This window comes from Pinus tabuliformis, chromosome Q, assembly GCF_031772625.1.
Source record: "Pinus tabuliformis cultivar Carrire ecotype Pingquan chromosome Q, CPIR1, whole genome shotgun sequence".
Lineage (NCBI taxonomy): Eukaryota > Viridiplantae > Streptophyta > Pinopsida > Pinales > Pinaceae > Pinus > Pinus tabuliformis.
The window spans coordinates 1,208,084,156-1,208,098,735 of NC_142296.1; the positions used below are offsets into that span (position 1 = coordinate 1,208,084,156).

General features: G+C 37.5%; 1 protein-coding gene across 5 annotated transcripts in view; it reads left to right on the forward strand.

Moving 5' to 3' along the window:
• Window positions 1-14,580, forward strand: part of LOC149224116 (fluoride export protein 1-like) — an 89,439-nt gene that overhangs the window by 57,786 nt on the left and 17,073 nt on the right. For all 5 annotated transcript variants that reach the window (XM_089386002.1, XM_089386003.1, XM_089386001.1 and 2 more), the window contains exon 3: window positions 1,314-1,391. In XM_089386002.1, the coding sequence (XP_089242128.1) occupies window positions 1,314-1,391 (78 nt within the window). The remainder of the gene's footprint in view (window positions 1-1,313; window positions 1,392-14,580) is intronic.

Consider the following 14,580-nt stretch of genomic DNA (forward strand, 5'->3'; position numbering starts at 1 on the left):
TGCGATCTTGAGAGAGTTGTTTCCTTAATTGAATGTGGATGGAGTGGCCTAGCACATCACCTACCATAATTGCTTAGTGGGATGGATGGCATACTAACCCCCAACTCTATCTTCCCACCTCACCTCATATGGGGATTGACACAACATATTAGCAACAATCAACATGAAATATTATCATGTTTTATTTATATTTGCCAAAGGCTTCTTATTTAAAGTTAAGGTGGATGAGGATACGTTGATTTTTTATTTATTTTTAATTGAAGGCCTACATTGATTCTCAAGGGAATATGCCCAATGTATGCTTAGTCTTAATGCTTATCAATGGTTGTAGTGTGTTACATAGTTTGTTAGGTTGCATTGACTTTTAACAAATTTAAAAAATTAGATTTGTGTCAAGTGCCTCCCCGCCCACAAATTTCCTCAAGATTTGAGATTATTCCAATTCTAATAAGTTCATCCATGACAAGTTCCTCATTATTATTTATAACATTCATTTATATATAAGCAAATTTTATTTAGAAAAATGATCGATTTTACAATAAGATGTGTAATTCCTTTTTTTCCTCAAGTTAAACTTGACCCATAACCATTTTATACATGGTTAATCAGAGAAATGTGTACATTGGTAAGACATTCTTCATGTCACAATAAGTTTTCTTGTTATATTTATGAAGTCTTTAATTATATCAACCACATTAATATTTTTAATGTGATTGTATTAATTAATAATTAAAATATAATTTTCAATGTTTATCCAAAAATATAAAAATAAATAAACAACTAAAACATTCTAAATTATAATGTTTATTTTCTTTTTATTTTTTTCTACATTTCAATATTTTTAAATATAAAATTATTATATAAATATTTAACATTATTGATTATTCAACATGCTTCTCAAATTCTCTTTTCATATTTCTTTGCTTCCCTGTATTTACAATTAATTGTGAATTAGTTCACAACTACTACTAGTTATACAATCTTAATGTAACATAATCATATTTCGAATTAAACTGATTAAAAATTAAATTTAAATGTATATTTATATTATGTAACCATGATCCTTGAAATATAGAATTGCATAGTATGTACTAATTCTCTTATGAAATTAGATGTAACAAAGATTAAAACATTATTAAATGGGCTACATTAGAAACAATTAAAACTGAAGGTTTTATTTCTTTTAAATTAATACCGTGTAATATTTAGGATGGTGGAAATAATCAATTTTTTTTTCTTATTTATAAATTAGTTTTCACACATTTTTATTTCGAAATTCAAAATATCATGTGTTTGAATTCTTATATTGACAGGATAACGAGGAGCAAATTTCATGCATCATGGAATTCGTATCAATTCTGATTTATTTGGCAGTTTTCGGGATTATCGGAGTAAGTCCTAAACACCTTTTTATCAATCGGTTTATTTTTTACAAAGTTTTCCATAAATATACCAATACAAAATATTAATTTTATAGATATATAACTCATGTTCTAAATATAAATAACAAACTTAGTACAAAAGCTAGTTTTATCTAGTAATATTTGTTTATTTTTAAATTATATATATAGATATATACTTTTATCCTTTCACCTTTGAACACTTATCTAGTATCACCTTCCTTGAAGCTTATCCTTCACTCTTGGTTAGGCTTATTTAGGATATGTTAGTCTTATGATAATTTTCCCTTTTAGAAAAGTGAAAAATGTATGAAACCCATGTTAAAATATGTAACCTTGGAACACTTAGCATATTCATGAGGATTGTAAAATTTATCATTTACTCTAGTCTAGTTTTAATTTCATGTTATTTTCTTCTATTTAGTTTTTTTAGTTTTATTATATTTTTAATCAAAAATTTCAATATTTGGCTTAAATTTTAAAATAATAAAAATATAATATTGAAATTATGAAGTTAGAATTTGAAATATATTTGTGAAATGTATATTGAAATTATAAAATCAGGAATTGAAATATTTGAAAATAATTTAAATATTAGGTGTGAGATCATGTTTTATAAATATTTTGATCATTTTATATAAATTGAAGTTGTTTTTAGTGTGCTTTTTTGGATTTTTTGGTGATGGAATCTGGTACAAAATTTTGAGATGAAATCTTGATTTTTGTTATTTAAATTGATTTTTTTTATTCTGTATATGGATTCAGAACCCTGAAAAACCCTTAGGACACTTTGATTGTGCAAGAGTTACTCATCAAACTTGTGATTTGCACTTTGATTATACAGGGGTTATCCATCAAACTTGTGATTTCAATAAATTTCTGCCAGATTTTAGAGAAATTATACCAGAAAAACCCAAAAAAAAACTTCCAAAAAATCTAACTAAAGACAATTCCTATATTTCACAATCCATTTTCATATAAGTTTCTCTATGGATTATATTTCACAAAATTTGTGATATTTCCATATAAATAAAAAATTCCATATAACTTATTATAATAAAATAAAAACGTGACGATTTGTTTATAAAAACTTATAGAAAATCACTTATCATATTCATTTTGCTAAGATTTTTAATAAAATATTCATTTAACAGCAAAAAAAGTCCCAAAATAATCCATGCATTTATAAAATGATGGGTTAACCAGCCTTTCATTGTATACTTTGTAATGCCACTAATGGAAAGATTATTGAGCGTTATATACCGTCTTTGGAGACCATATATTTACCTCCAGGGAATGTAACTAATGACTATGTAGCATTCTCCATCAAGGCATGATAATTATTTTCCATAGTCATTTTTTCCATTACAATCATCATTGGAGTCACTATAGGTTTTTGGATCACAATATTCTACAACTTTATCCATAAATGCATCAGTCTTCGCATGATAATGTTTAGTTATCCTTGGTTTATTTTACATCCACTTCTACGTTGAAATATCGGATAATGTTCTATCTCTACTTGTACATTCCATTAATGGGTATGGATGTACACATTATGTTAAATGATCCAACATCATTTGAAAAAGGTTCATTCTTATTCAAGGTCATTAAAGTTGGAAGTTCATATTTTTAATTACTTAAAGAGTGTGTTTATTTTGAAATGAAGTTTTTAATATTTCCATAGTTTTTTTTCAATTGAGATTATATTTGGAGTTAATATAAGTTTTTGGATCACAATAATCTACCACTTTATCTATAAATGCATCAGGTGATCATGTCTAGTGTAGAGCTATAAAAAGGGTCTTTTTCACCTCTAATTACCTTACATTAATATGTCAATCTGGGAGCGTTTTGTTATTTCAAAGAGTGTCTCAGTCTAAGGCTATCATTTGCCAGAGTAATGCTAGTAGTACAGTGTTCAGAAATACAAGAGTAAATGAATGCTCGTCTACAGCTTAACTTCTTCAAAAGAGTAAATCACACAAAGACTAAGCAACTTATCAGTCAAGGGTTCAGTAGAAATAACCCATCCCTTTGGAAACTGATGGAAAAGGAAATCAGAGAACAGATAGTGGATCTGGGAGCCAGACAGTAAATGCCAATGCTCACTACAGCCTTAGATCGTCTTCCACACAAAAATAACAAATGCCAGGAAATGGAACGGCAGATAAGAAATGGATCAGCAAATAAGAAATCGAACAGCAAGTCTGTAATGAAACATCAATTCCGAAATAGGACAGCAACTAAGAAATAGAACAACAACTAAGTCCCACAAGCAGTAACAATCTTAATCTATCAAATCAAATGCATTAATCGTAATCAACTGGTAATCTTTCACCCTTAAGGGCAGATCGAACAACACACACCAATGGAACAACATTGATTACTGATAAGCTATGGAACAACGCTTGAAAACCATATATGCACACATCACAATTAAATAGTAATCTGATCTAAGTATCAATCTCAGTTAGAAGGAATACGACTGCGTTTCAAAATAGAACGACATTGTTCATAAAATCCAACAATCGTAAAGAACATAACTCCCAAGATGAATTCTGTAACGTGGATGAACAGGTGCACAACACAAAAACTCTGTAATGGAATAGTAACAATATTCTGTTAAGACTAGTAATATTAGATCAACTCTTAAAAGAACAGTAATATGATGCAGAGTCAATACAATAGTTCTGTATGTAGAAACCTTAATGAATTAAACATAACAGAGCATGTGATCTAAAATTATAAAACACATCAGATTACCAAAATAACGACGATAGGCAAACCACACATAAACCAACGTAATAATACAGGAGCAACTGTCCTCCACGGCTGGGCCCTTAGCCTCCAGGGGTACGCCGCTTGAAGTTAATCCAGACTCAGAGATGAAGTAATCACCAAGTTTGTATTAATGCATAAAGCAGAATTACAATAAACCAGTTCTTATCGAGACTCGATGATCAAAGTTTTGATCTTAAAAGGAATTACATAAAAGCATAATCATGTCTAACTCTCTCCCGAACTAACAGTGTTGTCCCTTTTATAAGAGTGACGACGGAGATGTCTAAGTGCAAAAATAGATAAAACAACGATCCCTCGGGATCAAGGATCCTGAGGGATTCGCCGAACCGTTAGTCCTCAGTCATTTCTTTTCTCTCCTGCGCCGAGCTGATATCTCCACCTCCTTTTCTGGGTTGATTCGCTTTGATTTACTTTGCCTTGTTTGCATTCGGTCTCCCGTCAAAGGGACAGTGGCTAACCCATCCTTGTCCTTTCCTTCGGAATGGAAACTTCTCGTTTTGACTCCTCCCTGCATAAGGAAATGACAATTGTCAGCGTTTTAGTCTTGCATATTAATCCCACATGTTTTATTATAATTCTTTATCATTTTCCGAGTTCATGATGCAAAAATGTTGGCAAGTTCTAATGAAAAGATACTGAAATAATCATCAAAAACATACCTTCTTTAGTACTCCACACACCCCCTTGCTTACCCTGTTTCATGCCCTCATGAAAACATTGTAGTTGACATGCAAGGCAGTGAGTGAATAGGCTGGAGATGGAATCTCATGTGGAGGCCTACAGCCATGATGAGTAACTAGGTAGTCAAAGAAATGGCCTGTCTGACCCTCGGGCATCTCATACAAGGCTTGGTATCTGGGTGCAGGGTGCCAAATAATTGGACTCCGGAACCTATATCCTAACCAGGATGGCCCTGCCCTCAAAATGATTTCACCATAGAGGTGCAAGCGGTTGGCAGCTAATTTAAAATTCTCATACTTAAACGATTCCCTGAGCTGGATATTTGGATTAGAGATTTGATACTGAAATTTAGCTGCATCAATGGCAAGGTCTTTGATAGAAAGAAAGTATTCTAATCCCTGTCGAATGAGTGCCTCATGCATGGGTCCTAATGTTTCAATTACACCCGGAGTCTTCATGAGATTTCTATGTGCTTTCCACAACTATACTGGGTTCCGAGGCTCAGCCCTTCCCACAAATCTAAGCCGTTTTCTTGCCTCTGGAAAGTGTTATAGGCTTTAAGCCATTTAATTTGATTAACCCCAAATGAGATGAACGCCTGCAATTAGATGTCTCCAACAAAAGGGCCAGGGTTCAGCTTGGTATCTGGGTCTAATACAAGGTTTTGTGAATAGAACTCACACAGTAGTCTCTGGACTTTTACCCCGTAGTGCTTACAACAGTCTATAAAATCATTGACAGTGTTAATTTGTATGGGAGCACCTACTTTAACAGCTTTTATGTTTAGTTGCAAATACCGTTCTAGTAGAAACAAGGCATAATTCTTGGCAGGGGCTCTACATGCTAAGACGTCATTGTATAAAGAACACAAGGTATCCATCTGATTGATAATGATATCTAGCCTACGAGTTACCTTTGCGACTTTCTCTTGTTCCTTCCACCAACCTTCAAAAGCCTGGCTTTCAAATTGATTGACGTTCCTAAGCTGCTGTTGTAGCTCTTCATACTTTTCGCGAGGGATCGTTTGCTCTCTAAGATTTTCTGCTTCTTGCTGAGCTTGCTTCAACCCCTTTCGCAGGGTTATTATTTTTGGATCTCTTCCCCATGTAGCAGTGGAGGCCGAGAGTTTTACCTAAACCTTCCTATTGCGTTGCTTTGAGTTCATAACCCTTATCACTCCCGAAAGTGGTGCCTCCGTCTGAATTTCATTATCACAGGTCATCATGTCATCCATTTCTATTTTAACGTGAATATCAGTCTGTTGCTTTTCCTTTTCAATTGGAACAACAGTCTGTTCCTCAGCATCATTTGGAACAGCCGCCTGGTTCTCGACAGGGTTTTGTACAACAGGATGAATTCTGGTCCTCCACCCCTTTGCCTTGCGGGGTTTTGCTGGAGTGGTCACCTTTTTCCTTCCTGAAGTCCTTTTTACCCTTTGCCTTGCTTTCAGGATCCTAATCTGCTGGTGGAGCTAGACTATTATATTCAATAATCTTTGCTGTTCCTTTCGCAGTTCTTTGATTTCCAAAATTTCCTTAGAAGGAACAGCAGGCTGTTCACTGTGGCCTGGATTGTGACTAGTCCCCCAATCTTCCTTCTAGGGTGTTTCTTCATTGTTCTGCTCTGGCTGTTCTGGGGCAGGAACCCTAACTGGTTCTACCATTTCTTGGGCGACTTCTCTTTCTGCCCCTTCTTCCTCCAGAATCTCTTCCAGTGTCTTCTGGTTAAGAACAGATTGTTCCTGTTCAGTATCTCCTATCGTCTCTTTATCATGAACAGACAGATTCTCTTCTTCTGCCTCCTTTGCATGTGATTCTTCAGGTGCATTTTCCTCCTGGGGTTTCTTTTCGTCATGGAGGTCTGATGGAATAGAAGGTTGGCCATATTCACCCATATTGGCCAAAACTTCGGCCAATTCATCTTCTCCCACTGGGTCCTGCAATGGGCTATCTTCCTGCTGTTCCATTTCCTCCTCCTACTCGGATTGCTCGGCTTCTTCTTTAGAATGCTCGGCTCCTTCTTCATTTTCTTCTTCTTCTTTGGATTGCTCAGCCTCTTCTTCTTCTTCTTCAGATTGCTCGACCTCTTCTTTTTCTCCTTCTTCTGATTGCTCGGCCTCTTCTTTTTCTTCTTCTTCAGATTGCTCGGCCTCCCCTTCTGGCTGTGAGGGTTGCTCATCTTCAATTTCTACCAGCCGGCTGGTGTTTTCCTGGAGCTTCTCCAGCCTCCCTCGTATCCGTGCTAGCCGGACCGATTTCCTGCGTTTTTTCTGGCCGTTCGGGTGTACCGGTGGTATGTTTACGCTTTGCCAATTCCTTGCTTTTTTCTGGACGCTCAGCTGTACTGGTGGCATGTTTCTGTTTTTCTAGTTCCCTGCGTTTTTCTGGACGCTCAGGTGTACTGGTGGCATGCTTACATTTTGGGGATAGTGCTGTCAACCCCCCATCTATCATGGCAATTAGCTCTTCCCAGCTGCTCTGCTGCTGGGTGAGGCTATGACTGACAATTAATCGAATCAACTCATGATGACTAACAACTGACTCTACATGCTGTGCCTTTTTTATGCTCCGTGCAACGTCATGAAGTAACAAATTCAAAAGTGCAGGTAAATTTACAAAGCATTTCTGCATTAGTACAGCTAAGAGTTTAAGATGTCATGGTCTTACCACGTCTTTTCTGCCTTCACAGGTGATGTAGCTTTGAACGGCCCTTGCCAATTCTGCCCAGGGCTCTCCTAGCGTTGCTGGCAGAACTCCCTTTCCTCTAATTGCCAGGCTCTGGCCTTTGTCCCGGAAGATTTATATAATCTTCTGCAATCTCTCCTTTCTTAATGTCCATATAGGTCCGGTGGCTGGTAGTCCCGACACTTCTGCGATTATGTCATCGGTGACTGCTATATGTGTCCCCCTCACTGTGAAGTAATCCTCTTGCAAATTCTGCAGGAATTCAATTGCCACCGTCTCGTTAGACTCCTGCAAGCGGTTGAGATAAGTTAGCCACCCTACTCTTGCCAGGATTTCCCGGGAAGCAGCGGAGACTGTCAACACCTGCGGTTCCCTCTGAATCGATCTTCCTCCCATGGTTTCACTGTAAACTCTCAATGGAACGACAGTTGTTTGTGCTGTTGAAACACAGAGAGGCTAATAGACGCAAGACTTGTTAAAAAAAAACAGAGTATACCATAGAAATGGCTTATGAACAGCAATTCATGCAGAAAAAATAAAAATAGTATGCCGTTGAGCCATGCCATACCCTAGTACACAACTTTCCCGAATAGTGAGCTGACACGTAATCCAGGGAATAATGAGGTTAACCTCCCCCCCGCAATGTGATAGGCTGTCCCAACCGTCAAATAAAGGAGCAGCGCCCGCTCTGAAACAGAGTCATAAAGGAACAGCGTATGGCAATATGCCATGATTACAAAAATATCGAATTACCGAAATCGAGGCGTAGAGTTAGATTGCTTATTACGTAAGAGGCTACTGTGATATGAGGCGAGGCTGGGAGGATAGGACATCTGTCGTACTTTCCAAATCTCCTCTGGTCATTGTCAATTACTCTGCCATGATTGGTGATAATAAATTTACATGCGTTATATAATTCGGGGAATGATATATGATTAATTACTAAGGTATAAGAAACAAAAGGGTGTTAATAACTCACCTATTGGTGTAAATAATGTGACTTCAATACCATTAACAGTGCTTTGCTGCCGACAGGTGTCCATAACCTTGGCAGAGTTGTTTATTTCACCCATGGAACCATGATCCTTCGTGTATACTTAGGAATGTTGTGTAATGTCAAAGTGTAGGCCATTATGCTGGCTTGGTGACCAGTTAACCATAATGCCATTCACGAGGAAGGAGCGAAAAGTGGGTAGGCCGGCTCATGATGAGACCTCCTGTTCCAAGGGTTGTTTATTTGATATACCTTTTGGACCATATCCCTGGTGTGGTGGCCATAGTGGGAATGCCACTTCACTTTCATTCTCATGATCATGGTAGGCTGGCTCTTGATGAGACCCCCTATCCTGCATTTGACAACTTATAAGTCATGTTTACTTTTTTCTTTCTTTTTCATAAAGTACTTTCCCTTATTTATACACAAGGGGTGGTTCAACACTCCTTAAGAGTAGGAATGGTGGAAGAAGTCTTAACATCTCAATAGGAAGATATAAACCCTTTGCTCTTATTCCTAAATAATAATCAAAGAGGATTAAGAAGGGGTTGTCATGATAAAGATGAACAATCATAGCAGAATTAGTAAAACAATGACAACAAAAGATGATAAATAAGTGTGTCCTTCCTTTTGTCCTCTTACCAATGCAGAGCCTTATAAAGATAGCGATTTATGATTGGCTGATTTCAGTATGTTGTGATTTTGTATCCATTTCATAAGTGCATCACTGTATTCTAAATGACTTGAAAGAACAGGAGCAATAAGCATCCTCAATTTAGATCAGCAAAAGGAACAAGCTGTTTCACAAGGAGAGCAAAAGCACGCAAGTGGTGTTCTTTTTGGAAAAATGGCCAACAAGAGACCTCAAATAGCAGAAAATGCAAATGTCGTTCCTTTGGAAAAGGAACAGCAGAACACACAGTTGTTGTTCCTTTGGAAAAGGAACAGCAGAGCATTCCAATGCCATTCCTTTGAAGAAGGAACAACAAAATCAAAAATGTTGTTCCTTTGGAAAAGGAACAACAAACACACATAAATGCCGTTCATTTTGAAAAAGGAACAACAGCAACCAAAAATGTCGTTCCTTTGGAAAAGGAACAACAAAACATGCAAAAATGCCGTTTCTTTGGAAAAGGAACAACGGAAATTGAAAATGCTGTTCCTTTGGAAAAGGAACAACAAAACACGCAGATATGCTGTTCCTTTGAAAAAGGAACAGAAGAAATCGAAATGATGTTCCTTTAGAAGAGGAATAGCAAAACAAGCAAATGTCATTCCTTTGGAAAAGGAACAGCAAAAATCAAGAATGTTGTTCCTTTGGAAAAGGAATAACAAAAACCAAGAATGTTGTTCCTTTGGAAAATGAACAGCAAAAACACACAAATGACATTCCTTTGGAAAAGGAATGGTAGAAATCGAAAATGTTGTTCCTTTGGAAAAGGAACATCAAAACATGCAAAAATAAAGAAAACGATCCAAATTACAACGAGATGACGGCTGATCCAAAGGGATTTGCTCTTTTGAAAAAGGAACATCCAGAAGAAAATGTTGTTCTTTTGAAAAAGGAACAGCAAAACATGACAACAAAACATTAATTCAAAAATACGTACAAAAATGATTCAAGAAAAGAACTTATGTACAAACTATAAAAAGAAATTATTTTCTTAATGAATTACAGGTGAGGAAGACTTCTCTTCCTCCCCCACAATATCCATATCAGAGTCTCGGTGTAGCTGCTAGTAGAAGGACTCCCGAGTGAGTGGTTTGCGATAGAGACAGACTCGGTGGCCATTTGCCTTGAAGGCATATCCAGAACCGTCAATAGTGATTAGAGTAAGGTTCCCATTGTCATGTACCTTCTGGATTTCGTATGGTCCCAACCAACGAGTCTGGAGTTTCCCGGGGAAGTCCTGAAACCTGGAGTCATACAAAAGAGCCCAGTCTCCCTCGTGGAAGACTTTATTTTTAATGAGAGCATCATGCCATTTAGCTCGTTGTTGTTGGATCGGGGCAGTGTTTTGAAGTGCAGAGAGCCTGATTTCGTCCAACTCATTTATCTGCTGCAATCGATTAATCTGTGCCTCGGTTAGATCTAAGCCAACTTCCTGTGCTGTTCGTAATGTTTGGATTTCGAATTCTATGGGGAAAATGGGTTGTTTTCCAAACACTAATTGATAAGGAGAGTAACCAGTGGTGCTTCTCCATGTTGTTCTGTAAGCCCAGAGTGCTTCAGGTAGTCTGGCAGCCCAATCACATATATGTGACGCAATGGTTTTCGTTAGAATTGCTTCTATTATTTTATTGCTGCTTTCTACCTGTCCATTCGCCTGTGGGTGGTATGGAGTAGTGATTTTATGTTGGACATGATAGTTGTTGAGTGTTGTAGCTATTCTGTTCCCAACAAACTGTGGTCCACCGTCTGTAATTATTTCTCTTTGAAGGCCATAACGTACAAATAGATGGAATAGGAATTGTATGACAGAGTCCTCTGTAGCTCTAGGCAATGCTTCTGCTTCAACCCACTTGGTGACATATTCTGTTGCCACCAAAATATATGTTTTCTAGTTTGATGATGGGTTAATTGGTCCAACGAAATCAAGATCCCATCGCTCGAATGGTTCAATGAGTAACTATGGTTTCAGAGGTATCTCATCAGACTGACCAGGGCATCCTGCTCGCTGGCAACTGTCACAGGCTTGGACAAATTTCTTTGCATCTTTGAAAATCGTGGGCCAATAATACCCTGTCTGCAGCACTTTATGTCCAGTTCTGCGCTCAGCGAAATTTCCACCACATGGTCCATCATGACAGGCTTTTAAAATGTCAAAGCTTTCATCTTCTCGAACGCATCTCCTAATATGCATGTCTGCCCCTGTGTGAAACAAATAGCCCCCAATCCACGAGAATCGTGCACTCTTCTGAATAATCTGTTTCCTCTCATTAGGGGTTAGATGTTTCGGTAGTTTGCCTACTGCTAGGTAATTGGAAACATCAGCATACCAAGGTGTTTGAACAACAACATCAAACAGATTCTCGTTCAGAAATTGATCTTCAACTGCTGCTGCATCGATTGGCTTTAGCATTCTTGAGAGAAAATCGGCTACAGGATTTTCTTTGCCAGGTCGATCCTTGATTGTGATATCAAATTCTTGCAATAAAATCAGCCATCTAGTTATTCTGCCATTTGTGATAGGTTTATTTGCTAGATATTTTATGGCAGAATGATCTGTATACAAGATAACAGGATATCCAGTAATGTAATGTCTAAACTTATTGATAGCATGTATTATAGCTAGGAATTCTTTTTCAGTAATAGTGTAATTTAATTCAGCAGGGGATAAATTTTTGCTGATGTAATAAATTGCATATGATTTTTTATCCTCCTCCTGCCCAAGGACCACTCCAATGGCCGTATCTGAGGCATCAGATGATATCTGGAATGGAAAATCCCAATTTGGTCCTCGAAGGACTGGGGCTGTGGACACAAGCTTCTTCAGATCCTTGAAAGCATGTTCACATTTTTCTGTCCAGAGAAAATCAATGTTACCAGTTACTGCATATAGAGGCGCAGCAATGTGCAAATAATGTTCTATAAATTGCCTATAATAACCAAAAAATCCAAGAAAACTGCGTACCTCTGTTTGAGTGGTAGGAGTGGGAATAAGCAAAAGTATTTGGATTTTGGCTGGGTCTACCTGAATGCCAGTTGCTGAAATATAGTGTCCTAGGATAAGTCCTTCAGTCATCATCATATAAAATTTTTTGTGGCTTAAACAAAGCCTGGTAGCAATGCAGCGTTATAGGACTTTTTCTAGGGTATCCAATGTTGGATCGAAATCATCTCCATATGCTGTAAATTCATCCATGTATACTTCAAGTCCGTCATTTATTAAATCTGCAAAAATGCTAAGGATAGCCCTTTGGAATGTGGCAGGAGCATTGCATAAGCCAAAAGGTAGAACTCGGTAGGCAAATGTTCCCCAAGGACAAGTAAAAGTAGTTTTGTCTTGGTCTTCAGGGGCAATCTGAATCTGATTGTATCCACTAAAGCCATCCAGGAAATAAAAGAATTTCTTTCCTGCTAAAGTATCTAATACTTGGTCGATGAATGGTAGAGGAAAGCGGTCTTTTTATGTTGCTTTATTTAGCTCCCTGTAGTCCACACAGATTCTCCATTTCTCATTCTTTTTTAGTACCACCACAAGCGGAGAGACCCATTTACTATCAGAGATAGGACAAATAGAATTGACATCTAAAAGTTTTTGAAGTTCAGCTTTTACCACATCTTTTAGATGAGGATTAAGTCTCCTTTGAGGTTGACGAACAGGTATGGCATCCTTTTCTATATAAATGTGGTGTGTACATAATTGGGGGTCAATTCCTTTCACATCAGGGTAATCCCATGCAAATGCTTCTTTATATTTCCTTAACAAATGAATGAGCATCATTTCTTGTTCAGGTGTGAGATTGGCATTAATATTTAAGGTTTTCCCCGGTTCAATTTCCACAATTTTACTATTTGCAACATAAGTAACAGGTATTTTTTGATCATGTGTATCTTTCAGAGGATCTTCTTCTAATTCATTATCAAATGTTGCTTCTATCATGTGACACTGTGTGCAGGATCTAGATTGAGTTTGACTAATGAAATTATTAATGGCATCATCTTCTGTTTGGTATTTAAAATCAAGTGCCTCTTGTATAGTTAATGGAGATCTAATGTTATCAGTAAGGTATGATACAGGGTGCTTATTAGTTTTGATTATTGTGACACTTGGCTGCGCTGGAGGATATAGAACTAAATTCTTGATATTTGGTCCTTTGGTTATGGTCATATTTCTTTGCCGGCAGCCAATATAAGCATCGGCAGTGGCAATCCAAGGTCTACCTAAAATCAATGGATGTCCATCAAGTCGGGTTTTAGGATTTATTATCAGGAAATCGGTTGGATATTCCTAGGAATCAACAGAGACCATGACATCATGTAGAGTACCCTCTGACCTAACCACAGATCGGTCAGCCAATTCTAACAAGGTAGAGGTGGGTTCTACAGATGTAATGCCTAGCTTTTGGCAAGTAGTGGTTGTTAAGATATTAATTGCAGCTCCTAGATCAACTAAGGCATTGGACAGGGTCTGACGATAAATTTGGACAGTTACAATTGGATTTCCTGGGTCTTCATATTTAATGGGTGTTTCTTTCCCTGATAGTAAGTCAGATAAAGTGCCGACTACTTGGACTCTTGGATTATTTGTTATATTCCTCCTTGATTTCTTTATGCACAATTCTTTGATAGTTTTTGCATATATTGGGATGTCTTGAATGGCTTGGAGGAATGGAACTTTTATGTACAGATTTTGTAATTCTCCCAGAATGTCAAAATCAGGATATTGTATAGGTCGAGGTATGACTAATCGTTCTGGGAATGGAGGGGAGGATGTGGTTGCTTGATTATGAGTTTGTTGTTTATTCACACCCTCTTGTTGTGACATATGTTCTCTGGGTAACTGATCTTCAATCTGAATTGTCTTATCTCCCTCAGTTTCAATAATACGCCCAGATCTTAACTGAAGATCATTACACTCCCTCAAATCGGCTCCTATTTCTAGTGTTTCTATAATTTGGAGAGATTGGACCGGTCTGTTATTTGGATTGGGATTGGGTTGGGCTGGGAGTTGCGGTCTCAGATTAGACTAGGGATTTTGTTGTAAGGCTGGCAGTGTAGGTTGGGGGAGCGGAATAGTTCCTATTGGCTGATGCATCGGTCTCTGCCAGTTTGTCTGCTAGGCTGAACTTTGTGAAGTAGGGGGAGTCCATTGTGGAGGATATGAGTTACCTTGCCAATATGGTGGAGTATAAGGAAAATTCGGCCAACCAGATTGGCTTGCCTGATTCAGCCACGGGTTTGAAGAAGGAAACGACTGTGGTGACCAGTTTGGAAATGGGGGCTGAGATTGACTTTGCCACATACTATATTGTTGAGCATTATACTGTGGAGGCTGAAAAGAAGAAGTTG